This window comes from Tenebrio molitor, chromosome 4 (genome assembly GCF_963966145.1).
Source record: "Tenebrio molitor chromosome 4, icTenMoli1.1, whole genome shotgun sequence".
Taxonomy (NCBI): domain Eukaryota; kingdom Metazoa; phylum Arthropoda; class Insecta; order Coleoptera; family Tenebrionidae; genus Tenebrio; species Tenebrio molitor.
The window spans coordinates 4,331,293-4,344,457 of NC_091049.1; the positions used below are offsets into that span (position 1 = coordinate 4,331,293).

Sequence of the window (13,165 nt, forward strand, 5' to 3'; positions counted from 1 at the left end):
AAAAAAAACACAAGTCTCAAGGTAGACAAAATAAAAATAGAAAAATGCAGTTTTATTATTATTATTTATTTAATTATAACTAATAAGAATACTTTAATGATTTAAAGAATCTGATCGATTCAAATCAAATCTATTTATAAAAGAAAATGAATATACTAGACTTGAGTCAATTTCCCTCAAAAAAAAAGAAAAAATCAGAGCTGACGCGCGTTTCGGCGGTAAAGTTGTCATCTACTTTTTTTGAAAAATAGAATCAAAAAGATTTTTTCATTATGAGAGCCAAAAATTGGAGAGAAAGTACCGATAGGTTATTTTGTAGATTTGCACTTGGTAAAAAAATATGTTTCCATGATCATTGGATTTTAGTGGTTTTTGCTCACTGAAAATAATTAGAAAAGATGGCAATTGAATCACTAGTGAGGAAATAATATTTTCTCACGGTTAATGTACGATAAAGGTGTGCCCGAATTTTGAAAAAAAAAACTTACAACGACATTGCCGGAAGCGTATATAAGCCAAAAAAAAAATAAAAATGAGAGGATGGACAGTAAATTTCCAAAAAAAAATTTTTTTTGTTTCAAAATAAAAAATTTTTTTTTTCAAAAAAAGTAAATACATATTGAGTATTAAAACGCCGACTACACCTGACCTGACCTGACCTGACCTAAAAAATGATGTGACAGCCTCCTTATATCGAAAACTATTATTTTGAACGTTTGAACCTGATATCGCCGTATTCAAAATTCCCGCCGTTGTCATGGCCCCTGCGCAAGGTTAGAAATGCAACATGACCCCTGCGCAAGGTTAGAAATTCCCAACGAAAATGAACTACTCTGCTCTGCGCATGGCAAGTAGTAATTTTTAACCCCGAAATTGCGGTGATAATTTTGTTATTTTGTCATCAAAAAGTGAATGAACGGCGTTCATCCATACCTCAATCGATTCGTAATTTTGTGTGCAACACAGTGATGAAGCTACTTTTACTGTAAATTGTGTCGTTTCGACACACCTTTATCGTACAGTCGTCGTTATTTTATTTAGAGTTCAATTGAGGAAAAAACGTGAAATTGCTTGGGTTAAACTTCTGGGAAAATTCATCCTAAATGCATTGTGTGTTGGTGTCACTGATTAAACTAAAATCAGTAAACCAATCACAAACACGCAACGCCTAACAACATAACCTCTTTTGTTTCGAATCTTGTTGATACACGTTTTGTTGTGAAAAACTGTTTTCGTGAGTTCCCTGTTGGGCTAATTTTGTAGAAGTTATTGTTTCAGTGATTTTAACAGTTATGAAAAGTAGTGATGAAGCTAGATAATGATAGGTATGTACAGTTTACGTTAATATAACCTCATTTTTACTATTGTCATGTTTTTGTCGTTTTGATTTATTTACATTAAAAAATACTGTTTTGCGGTATAATAAGGAGTATGCAGCAAGTGAAACCGATGATTTAAATACAGTCACTGCAATTAACTCAAAATTCAAATTCCGCGACTCTTTTTTATAATCATGTAAAAAATCAGATTCAACACGCATGAGCAAATGTGCATTTAATCACTTGTACTCGTGATTAAATGCACTACGTTGCTCACTTGTATTGAAAATAGCTATGAAATCAAAAGACTTCATTTTGGTTTGGATTTTGCACAATTTTCGAAAGCTCTAGTCGAAAGCTTCTTCGATTGACACTTTCGCAAAGAACCCGTTCAGCAGACCAATCAGAATCCGGTTCACGGTTTCGGTGTAGTCCTTTTTCATTTCATCAAACACCTCCTTCCAGTTGTCGTTAAGAACACCGTTGATGTTGTCGCTGAGGACCTTATCCCCGTTGAACAAATTTTCAAAATTGTAGTGAACCAGACTGGGATCCATCTCCAGCTCACTCTTGACAAATTTGATGTGAGTCTTTCCACTCTTTCGCACTTCCTCAAAACTGAGAATATTCAAGATCTTCATCTCTTCTAAAAACACTCGATTCTGGACAAGTTCACAACACAATTGCAACTTACCCAAGATGACAGTCGCCGGGCCTTGTCCTTTGATGGGCAACAGCAAGACCTCCCCGTCGAGCTTGTACCTACACTGTATAATAATTTTCGGGAACACTCCCTTCACTTGTAGAGTCTTCTCGACGAATCCAAACCTAAAATAACACTCCTTACAACTCGTCAACAATTTTTCCCGCTGTCTCACTCGTATTGGTCCAGCTTCATTTTATCGAAACCGTAGATGCTGCAGTTGTGCAAGTCTTGATTGATGGCGACCTTCCCTTGACCCGCTTTTATGCTAACACCTGGTATGTGTAACGGGTCCAAACTGGGTAGATTCACATTTCTGAAGGGTTTTGTTAATTGGGAGAGACCATGCTGGGCGGCTCTCAACACACACTGGTTCAGATCCGGTTGCTTCCGGTCACACTTTTGAAAATTCGGAGCTGGAACAGGAAAGTTCTAGAAATGTCCAAATTTGGATGTTTCCAATTACGGAGTTTTACACTCTGGACAGTGAGCACTAAAGCCAGGAGCGTGATGGACTGCATTGTTGCACCGAAGTTGATGCACTGAATTGATAAAATGAATCAAGCGCAAACGAGTGTTGCAGAACAGGTTCAGAAGGTGGAAGGGGGTCCTCGCGTTCGATACTAAATAGGTCATTTTTTTTAATTCGCTTTATTTTATCTAATTGCACAAAAATAGATTACATTTGGTGTTTTTTACATGTTTCAATCAGCTAGTCGAAAGCTTCTTCTATTGACACTTTCGAAAAGAACCCGTTCAGCAGACTGAGAAGAATGCGGTTCACAGCTTCCGTATAGTCGGCCTTGACATCTTCGAACACTTCCTTCCAGTTTTCATTCATGACCTTGTTGACGTTGTCCGCCAGAGACTGGTCCTCGCTGAAGAACCTTTCAAACTTGAAAGTGATCAAGCTCGGATCTATGTCCAAATCACTCTCAACAAATTTCATGTGGGTCTTGTCACCTTTCCTCTCTTCTTCGTACTTGAGAAGATCCACAATCTTCAGGTTGTCTAAAATCGAGACACTCAGCACCTCACCCTACTAGACTCTCACCTACCCAGAACCAGCTCAGCTTTTCCTTGGCCCTTGATGGGGAGAATCAAGATCTGTCCACTGGCCTGGTACTGACACTTGATGATAATCTTCGGGAACGTTCCCTTCACCTGGAGGACTCTCCCCTCCAAATCAAATCTGCAAAACACTGCTCAGTCAAAATTTTTCACCAGCAACGCACCCACTCGAATTGCTCCACTTCCATGTTGTTGAAACCGTACAAACTACAGTCCTTGAAGTTTTGTTCGAGGGACACTTTCCCTTGGCCTGCGCCTATGCTGATCTCCGAGATGGTCAACGGGTCTAGACTGGGCACGTTCAGGCTTCTGTAGGGTTTTCCCAGTTGATTGACAGCGTGTTGGGCTGCTTTCAACACGCACTCTTTCAGGTCTGGCTGGTTGCGGTTGCACTTTTGGAAGTTTGGAGCTGGAAGGCGAAGAATGAGAAGGTGCCAGTTTGGCTTTTTGACCATTACGAAGTTTTGTGCTTTGGACGCAGAGCACCAAGGCGAGGATTGCGACGGATCTCATTTTTGCGATCTACTGGACCAGCTAGAACAAACGCCAGTATTTAAATAAGAGTTTTTTCAGCGCATAAAGGAGTGGTGCGACTGGTTCAAAAGTCGATTGGTTCTGAGAAAGATGCATTGATGAAAAGCACAGAAGGTCATTTTTTCGTTGGTTGCATAATTAAACACAGTAAACCGCTTTTCAAGTTTTATTACGCAATAGTAACAAAACATGCTGTATGAATAATAAATGAAAGATGAAAAAAACTATCCGGACAAGAATCTTAACGTAGTCTTGAAACTTTAAAACGCAAAGCAACACCCAATTACTGGATTCGATTAAAATACATTCAGTCGAAAGCTTCCTCTATGGACACTTTGGAGAAGAATCCATTCAGCAGACTCAGAAGAATTCTATTGACGGTTTCAGTATAGTCGCTCTTCACATCTTCGAACACTTCTTTCCAATTCTCGTTCATCACCTTGTTGATGCTGTCACCGAGGGCTTTGTCTCCGTTGAACAAATTGTCAAAATTGAAGTGGATCAAACCTGGACTCATGTCTAAATCGCTTTTGACAAATCTAGCATATGTCTTGCCATTTTTCCTCACTTCTTCGTACCCAAGAAGATTGACAACTTGCAAGTTGTCTACGAGAAAAATTTTGACTTGGCGTATTTCAAACACAACCCATTCGTACCTAAAACAACAGTGCTGCCTCCTTTGCCCTTGATGGGCAACAGCAAAACCTTCCCATCCAGCTCGTACTGACACGTGATGGTGATCTTCGGAAACATTCCCTTCACTCTTAGACTCTTCTTCTCAAAATCAAACCTGCAACACACTCTTCAATGAAGGTTTTTTACCAGGCGCTGTACCCACTCGAATTGGTCAAGTTGCATCTTGTTGAAGCCATGATGGTTGCAGTCTTTCAGATCTTGGTTGATGGCGACCTTCCCGCTACCAGCCTTTATGGTAATCGCTGGAACAATGAACGGGTCCAGGCTGGGCAAGTTTAGATTTTTGAACGGTTTGGTCAGTTGAGGGACTCCATGTTGGGCGGCTTTCAGCACGCAGTCTTTCAGATCTGGTTGTTTGCGGTTACATTTTTGGAAATTTGGCGCTGAAACATGAGGAAATCAAAAATTGGGGGAGGTTTGGAGGTTTGGGGGATTACGCAATTTAACACTTTGGACACACACCACAAGGGCGAACAGCACTGCGTGTTTCATTATTTTTCCTTGTGGACTGAGGAGGAATTTGGCTTTTATATAATAGGATATTGATGAGCAATTAATGGTCGAGGAATATTCCAGGTACCAGGTGATTCAAATAAAGAAAGAAAGAGAGTTAGTGAGATTCGAAAGTGTTTTGAAGCTACGACAACACCGACAGATTTTTATTGCAAGGTTTTGGAATAAAAGTATTTTGGGATTGCTCACAAGAGGCCAAAAGGGACAATACTAATTTGGAAATATATTTTGGAGACACAGTGTATAGTTGTTACCAAATGGTAAAATAATTGTCCAGTGCTTAAGTAATTTTGCCGATAGCTAGTCCATCATAATGACACCTTTGCCACGATGATGACTTCGTTATTTTATTTAATCTACTTTTTTTCTTGTTTTTTTATTTCATATTTTTCCAAACAATTTGTTTTATAGATAGATAGATAGAATGCATTAGATATTTTGCCCTAATGGCTACCGATTCCTGATTACATTTTCTTTACATAAAACAGCAATTCCAAAAAAATAAAAATAAACAGTTTTATTCCTATCTTCACCCCTTTTCTTTTCTGTTCTTTCCCTCTCTTTCCCTTCCTTAAAGCTATTTCGAGATGATCCAACTCTACTCTCTCTTCTATTCTGAATTCTTCTACTTTTTCCCATGCTTCTTCGTTCACTATTCCCCCCTGCTATCTATACAGCTCCATTCCCCTTCTTCCTCCCCTTGTTTGTTCCCGTTCAATTCCTCCCATCCATTTTCTTCGATCCATTCCATCAGTCTCTTCCCCTCTGCATTTTCCACCTTGTCTTTGGATTTTCTTTTCCCATTCCCCCTCTCCTGTCCCCAATTTCTTGCTCCTCTTTCTCCTATTCTCCCGTTGAAGTCCCCTCCCAAGAGTATACGATCTTCCCTGTTTTCTTTCATTGCGTCTTCGACACGTCTTCTTGTTGTCTTCATCTCTTTACTTTATATTGTCATTTCATTTTTTTCCACCATTTATTGCCTGTATGGACTTTTCTTTCCATGCATCCTTCTTCTTCTCCCTTTTCTTGTCTTCCCTTTTTCTTTTCTCTTTTTGCCCTTTGACTTTCCCTTTTGTACTCTTTCGGTAGCGACTTTTCCCTTTGTGCTTCTTTTCCGGTTTCCGTTTTCTTTGTCCATTCACCTTTTCTTTGTACCTTTTCTCGCCGGTTCGTCTTCTCTTCTTCTCTCCTTCTTCTAGAAATTTTTCTTCAGTTTCTTTTCTCTTTCCATCGCATATACCTAAACCATTCCCCGTTTATCTGTATCTTCCTGTATCCTATTTTCACCATTTTCCCTCTTTCTTTCTCTTCTCTAGGACCTCTCTTTACTTCTTTTGTGTTTTCTCACTCAAAACCACGGTAGCCTGTCCAACTCCGTTCACGTGCAGCAGCAGTACCTTCCCTTTTATCTCGAACTCCCCCTCGAGTTTAACCTCAGGGAAAACTCCATCCATTGTATGAGTCTTGTTGTCGAAGTCGAACCTGCAACACTCACATGAGTCTCGGTACTTCCTCACACTCACATACTCACTCATATCTGTCGATCTTGATCTGGGGGAAACCGAACCCTTTGACGTTTCGGAACGTTTGGTTCAATCCTACCGCCCCTTCGTTGCTGAGAACTGACAACTCTTGGATCTCGAAGGGGTTGATGCTTGGGATTCTGACTTCGGGGAAGGGTTTGGTGAGTTGGGCGATTCCATTTTGAGCCGCTTTCAAGATGCAGTTCTTCAAGTCCGGTTGTTTTCGGTTGCACTTTTGGAAATTTGATGCTGGAACACGAATGGTGACACAACAAAGGTACAATAGAAGAACTGGAGGAATTACGTAGTTTGACGGCGACGGTGAGTGTCAGGAACGACAAGAAGACAACAGTCAGGGGCTGCATCGTGGGGACTAACCCTGCTATCAAAATGTCTTCCTTTATAGCATCAGAGTTGTTGTGCAAATGCATTTTTGGATTTTTTAAATTCTTGTTTCTCTCACGCAAAGTACCTGCTTGTTTTGTCTGGGTTCTTTCCGACGGACAAGTTTTCATGCATTTCTATTAGGGACAACTGAGAGCACTGATCTCTAAATTTTCAAAAGAGAAGAGTTACTAGCCATAACGTGGATGCCTTGGTGCCTTGATAGTGTCAAAATTCGTGCTGCGAAGTACCTACTTGTTTTGTATGTGTTCTTTCCAATTATTTTTTATCTTGGATGAACGCGAGCCAGAGCAAAAGTGTCTCAGGGCGTTTCTTTTTTTCCAGGTTGTTTACACTGGTCAAGGTGGCTTGCAGGATATTTTTAGCATATCCGGTGCATATCAACATCAGTTTTGGAAGCCGATGACCTTGATTCCATTAAAATTGCATTCTAGAGCTAGAAAACTGCAATAAAATGCTTCAAAATATTTACATAATTTTATTTGATTCATCATACTATCCCTCCGCCACCCGGCGGCACGGCAATTTTGCCGGAGTACATACACTATTACGGATATTACTATCAAGTAATACTGCAGTGCTTATCAACATAATTACTGGCGTCTCGCCTCCGCATTTTGACTTTGTTGTGTTTTATTATGTTCTGTGTCAATGTTAAGGAACTTCCTCACGATATGACATGAGTATAATAATATACCTTTTTGAATTTCAACTACCAATGTGTTCCCTAAATCCAGAATTTTTAAATTTTTAAAAAGAGATTGCGGTACTATTCCCGTTGCTGAAATTATAAGTGGTAAAATAGAATTTTTTTTCTAAACTCCAAAGATTTCTCATAGCAACGGAGAGCTCTAAATATTTATTAATTTTTGTGTTATATGTCTGTGTTATATTATGTGAATTGGGAACAGCTATTTCTAAAAGATATGCTTGCTTTTGTTGTTTATTTAAAATAATAATGTCTGGTCTGTTATGCTGAATGTGAATGTCAGTTAAAACTGTGCGATCAAAATATAATTTGTAATTGTCATTTTCCTAACAACTTTCTGGTTTATAAATGTAATGTGGTTGTGTATCCTTTAATAAATTGAATTTAACAGCTAAATTCGTGTGTATAATTTTAGCGAATATATCATGACGTTTCTTATATTCGCTTTGAGCCAAAACGGTGCAAGAAGAAATGATGTGTTCAATGGTTTCCCCTTCATCCTACATTTATCGATGGTCGATTGTAAACCGCATATGTGTTTTTTATAATTTCTTGTATTGATAACACGATCTTGTATTGCAAATATAAAACCCTCAGTCTCAGGGTGAATATTTGATTTCTTCACTGTTATGTGATTATTTGCTTGAAATAATTGTTGCAACTGAACGACCCTCAGACAGCTTCGAGAAGCGTTTTAATGACTAATAATTAATTTAATTGCTATAGATTTGTCACCAATAACTGTTATTAGCAATATATTGTATCGATTAATTTTAAATTTTCTGCACCTCCTTTTATTATCCACTTTCTTCCTCTTGCTGTTCTGCACGTTCTTCTTGGATGCAAAATCGATTGAACAGACGATGAAGATATGATGAAGATGTTAATAGAGAGTAAGTCAAAGTTGCCCATTAAGTCCAACGAAATTTGCCCCAGGAACCACAGTTAGAAGAAATTAAATTAGTTCCACATCCAAGCAATAAGTGGTAAGCCACTGGTTAGTCGAAAGCTTCTTCCAGAGACACTTTCGTAAAGAAATTGTTCAGTAGATGGTTAAGAATTGTGTCAAAAGCCTGGGTGTATCCCTTTCTGACATCTTCAAACAGGTCTTTCCAATTGTCGTTGAGGACTTGATTGATGTTGTCCCCCAAAGGCTTGTCACCATTGAAGAGATTTTCAAAATTGACCCAAATCATGTCGGGATCGATGGTCACCTTACTAGACAGTGCCTTAATAAAAGTCTTCCCTCTATTCTTTCTTTCTTCATAGTTAATCAACGCTGTGAGTTGCAAATTTGCTGCAAAGAAGAGCTAGGACTGACTCCTCGTCGCGCAAAGAGATACTCACTCATGACGATGGTACAAGGTCCTGTTCCTTTGATGGGCAGCAACAAGACCTTCCCGTCAAGCTCGTACTGACACTGCAGCTTGATCTCAGGAAAGGACCCAGCGCACGCGATACGTTTTTCTTCAAAATCGAGCCTGCAACAATTCAAAATGCAAAACTCTTCACACTCATTTTCTACTCACTCGAATTGTTTAATTTTCATCCTGTGGAAACCGTCCACTGAGCAGTTGTGGAATTTTTGTTCAACCGCCACCGGCCCCGTCCCCGCTCCTATTGTGAGTTCCGACATGTGGAAAGGGTGTAAATTGGGGAGGTTCACCTCGTCGAAGGACCGAGTCAGTTGGGGAAGGCCGTCTTGGACGGCTCTCAAGACGCACTCTTTCAGATCGGGTTGGTTGCGGTTGCATTTGTGGAAGTTGGCAGCTGCAAATTAGAAATTGTGAAATTTTGGAAAGTTAGTGGACGAGAGAGTTACGGAGTTTCACGCCCGCGCAGGACAACACAAACAAATAGAGTATGATTGTAGTTTTCATTGTGGTGTGGAACTGTGCAACGCATGAAAAGAGCTTTTATAGCGAAGATTCTGGGTACAATATCCGATAAACCAGTTTTTCTTCTTGTATTACTGCGTCAATACGAAGATAAATTTATGACAGCAATTGCAATAAATTCATATTAGATTACATTGTATTATAATTGTTGCACCTACGCTCTACACTCATCGGGGTTTTATAAATTATAGTGGAAATGTGGCTGGGCTTAATGGGTAACCCAGACGCATTCCGACTCATCCGAAAATATAATTCTTTTAATGTCTCTAATATATTATATCCTTAGGTATTTTGGGCAGTTTTAAAGTACGACCAACCTAAAATGTCAAGTTTTTATGTCACTCGAGGTTATGTTTAATTTTTATCGTAAATTTTTTTTGAGTTTCATTATGAATCTTTGATAAAGTTGGTAAAGTGATGATAAAATAATGACTACAACTTATTCAGAGAACAACAAAGGCTCAAAAACAAAGTAAAAAGACTGTAATTGTGAGTAAAAGTATAAAATGAAACACCAAAGAAGTTGATCAAAATGCTTGCCATCGTTTGCAACGCAAGCTTGAGACGAACTCGATTCAGAATGCCTTTGTTTTGACGAATTTCTTGAGCGATGTTTTGAACTTGCAGCCAAACCACAAACTGAAAAACTCCCAGGTGATTTGCAAGACGCCGAGTACTAGTTCGTGGCTGGTTTTCAATTTCGTGAAGAATGTCTTCTTCTGCAACTAAAAATGCAATCTTCTGGTTGGCGGCCAAGATCGCGCTTATTCATTTCGAAACGCCCGAAATCTCGAAGATGCTGCACAACGTTCACAAAGGTTCGCGCGTTGGGAGTATTCTTTGAGGAAACCTTTCATCGTAGATGTGCCGTGCTAGCTCTGAATGTCCACGGGGTTCGCCATAGATCAAAACCATCTCGATTTTCTCCAGGTTGGTGAGAGTCATTTGTGATTTAAATTGAAGTCAAGATTGAGGTTCTTGTCAAAGTAACTTGATTAAATGACAACAAAGAAGTCTACTGTGATTTTTTTTGACTAATTTTTTTCATAAAATTCAAATGGGTTCCAAATTTTTTTTTGAAAAACTTGTAGCCCCTTTTTCTCGAAAAATATCAATATTTCGACAGGCATTGTTGGCTCAATCGTTACCTATTGTGGAGTTCTACCACTGGTAAAAATATCTGCACAACTATCAAAGTCACCCTGTATATTATTCAAATTTTGAGTGTCTTAAGTAAAACATTTTTTCCCATTTATATTTTAGTTTCGGTTAAACACTAATATCGTGAAAAGTAAGTATTTGAATGGCACTAGAAAAGCAACAACTTGTCTAAATTTTTATAATTTCTTAGCTGTTGTAAAAGCTTTAAAAACAATCGCAACAAATTAAATACATTGTCGACAGATGAAGCAGTACCTAATTATGAATTAAATGGTTGTCGGAAAGGACGCCTGGTTACAAGAATCAACTTTTTATAGATAGTTCCAGTAAATAATAAATAATCGTAGAACAAGTAAGAAAAAAAATATTATAAGAATAAAAATAAAAGTACGAGTATTATTTATTTTCATATCGTAGAATTTTTAAATGTGGAGAGTTGTGGAATAATACCTAGATGAAAACAGCTAATAAGAGAGTAGAAAAACAAAAAAAATGAAACAAAATAATGGAAACATGTTGAAATCTATAAAAAGAGAAGGAAAATATAGTCGGTAAAGTGAAATGAAGTAACCGCTAAGTTTCGAAGGTTATTTTTAATGTCATATTTTTCTACACATATGTACTTGCTTTTCGATATAGTTTTTGTATATTTTACGATTTGATTGTCTTCTGAACGAATCTTATTAGTTATTTTAAGAAAACGTTGGCAATACATTATTTAGGTACAGTGGCGAGCACGGAATTTCGCACACATTGGACATTTCACTGACATAATTTTATTAAAATGAGATACTGGCGGCAGTTTCGTGACAGTTTAGGTGAAACATCAGTCATGATAACATATATCCATGATATATATATCAATCATGATTGATTATAATGACCATAAAGCTTAGACTAGATAGTTTTTTTTAATGACATACAAATTGGTGTGCGAAATTCCGTGCTCCCCACTGTACATTTTTTTTTTGTTTCCACTGATGATAATTGGCAGTCTGATCTCTTCTGTTTTTATTTGTGTTAGTATTAATAACATGAAACATATTATATTTGGATGACAATAAGAAGCAAGTATAAATATCTAGAAACTGTTGAAGAAAGGAAAAAAAGTAAGAGATGGTTCAAATCCAAAATCATTTTAAAAGTGTACTGCAGTAGAATCTGAGTTAAAAAGGTAGGTATAAGTTGATAGAAATCAAAATGGTGAAAGTTTACAGCGAAGTTTTTGTTTTTAAATTTTTCAAGGATAAATAAAAGTGCTGATTTGGTTCACTTATTAGGTGTTGTGGTTGAACCCTGAAAATTAAAAAAAAAATCTGGGCACTCCACATGTCACAATATTTTCCTGGATGGTACGATGATACCCATTATGGGCTGTGTGCAGGTAGGCGGGATCAGAGATCTAGGCGACACCAGCGCACGCAGTGGCTAGTACCCATTGGTTCGCTTGCAAGGCAGGTATTTATGGCCGTTCAATCATTTTTTATTTATAATTTCCATTTTTTTTAACTACACATAATTAAATAAACTCGATATTTTCCGTAAATCGCGTTTGAATTCGCGCACCGATCATACGAGCGCGTCCCGCCAGGCGGCGCCACTCGTTGACATGCACATAGCCGATAGGAAAAAGACATGATGTGTGTTTACGAAAATCTGACAAAGACTGCGTTATTTACATCTGTGAAATAAAGAAGACGGAAAGGACTTTCGTGAAGGTGGTTTCTTGTACACCAACCTCTTTAAAGGGGATAAACAAGGGCGTAGCAATGATTTTTCGCTGGGGTGGGGTGGGCCAGTACATACTTCCATAGTTTATTTAACGAATTTGTGTGTAAATTGGGCTTTGTTTGGCATGAGTGGGTCTACGAGTGCCCAATTTACACACGAACGAGTTGAATACAAAGTTGTTTTGTTCGACAAGCCCATTAAAGGCTCCAAATCGCTTAAAATCTTTAAAATTAGCTTGACGTTTCGTTTTGACAAGTTGTGACATTTATCAAAATTCTCAAATTCGGGCAGTGTCGAACAAAAAACCACTTTTAAACCACCGCTGCTGACTCGGAAAAAATATCTAAAAAATTCTGTCAAAAAATAAAATGACATTCATTTTTTGAGCTACAATTTTTTTTAATTGCTTTTAGTCTTCTACGTTATCAAACAACCTCGTAGGTAAAATTTCGGAACATTTTAAAAATACACCCTGTATATCATGTTTTATAAAATGTACGCCAATGCGAAGTAACCTATAGGAAATATGCTTTAAAACAAGAAAACCGCATTGGTGTTACCTACGAGGTTGTTGGACAACGTAGAAGACTAAAAGCAATTGTAGCCCAAAAAATAAATGTCATTTTATTTTTTGACATAGAATTTTTTAGATATTTTTTCCGAGTTCTGCATGAAACCAGTAGCTCGTGCTTAAAATATCTGTACAACTTTCAATAACACCCTGTATTTGCATCTTTGTATGTACCACTTTATAGCGTCAGACTTGTGCAGATGGCACACAATTTCAAAGTGTTTTTTCTGTATTGTTTTGTTTGGGTTCTTTCCTAGGCTTAAAAAATCCGACAAGTTTTTATGCAATTTTATTAAGAACAACTGAGAGCACTTGTAGTTTTCCATTCTAA

General features: G+C 37.9%; 4 protein-coding genes and 1 long non-coding RNA gene across 6 annotated transcripts in view; 1 reads left to right on the plus strand and 4 right to left on the minus strand.

Annotated features, from left to right (window-relative positions):
* Positions 1-11,494, plus strand: part of LOC138129184 (uncharacterized) — a 36,507-nt gene extending 25,013 nt beyond the window's left edge. Inside the window, exon 2 of the long non-coding RNA XR_011159136.1 lies at positions 11,255-11,494. This is a non-coding gene — a long non-coding RNA (uncharacterized lncRNA). The remainder of the gene's footprint in view (positions 1-11,254) is intronic.
* Positions 57-2,576, minus strand: LOC138127967 (protein takeout-like). Of its 2 annotated transcripts, none has more exons than XM_069044112.1 (4): positions 2,489-2,576; positions 2,198-2,438; positions 2,014-2,147; positions 57-1,962 (listed from the first exon to the last, which is right to left on the minus strand). In XM_069044112.1, exons 1-4 carry the CDS (start codon positions 2,541-2,543, stop codon positions 1,667-1,669), a joined length of 726 nt encoding a protein of 241 aa, XP_068900213.1. In that variant the 5' UTR covers positions 2,544-2,576; the 3' UTR covers positions 57-1,666. The 2 variants fall into 2 exon arrangements, with proteins under 2 accessions (XP_068900213.1, XP_068900212.1); XM_069044111.1 differs by having other exon boundaries at positions 59-1,965.
* Positions 2,655-3,704, minus strand: LOC138127965 (circadian clock-controlled protein daywake-like). Its single transcript, XM_069044108.1, has 4 exons — positions 3,552-3,704; positions 3,262-3,502; positions 3,081-3,214; positions 2,655-3,033 (listed from the first exon to the last, which is right to left on the minus strand). The coding sequence occupies exons 1-4, from the start codon at positions 3,604-3,606 to the stop codon at positions 2,735-2,737; spliced, it is 729 nt and encodes a 242-aa protein (XP_068900209.1). The 5' UTR covers positions 3,607-3,704; the 3' UTR covers positions 2,655-2,734.
* LOC138129911 (protein takeout-like) lies at positions 3,935-6,805 on the minus strand. The gene is made up of 7 exons (XM_069046236.1): positions 6,664-6,805; positions 6,368-6,608; positions 6,166-6,318; positions 4,761-4,831; positions 4,466-4,706; positions 4,284-4,417; positions 3,935-4,233 (listed from the first exon to the last, which is right to left on the minus strand). Exons 1-7 carry the CDS (start codon positions 6,788-6,790, stop codon positions 3,935-3,937), a joined length of 1,266 nt encoding a protein of 421 aa, XP_068902337.1. The 5' UTR covers positions 6,791-6,805.
* On the minus strand, positions 7,463-9,390 carry LOC138127964 (protein takeout-like). The gene is made up of 4 exons (XM_069044107.1): positions 9,296-9,390; positions 9,003-9,243; positions 8,821-8,954; positions 7,463-8,770 (listed from the first exon to the last, which is right to left on the minus strand). The coding sequence occupies exons 1-4, from the start codon at positions 9,351-9,353 to the stop codon at positions 8,472-8,474; spliced, it is 732 nt and encodes a 243-aa protein (XP_068900208.1). The 5' UTR covers positions 9,354-9,390; the 3' UTR covers positions 7,463-8,471.
* Positions 11,495-13,165: the final 1,671 nt, after the last annotated feature.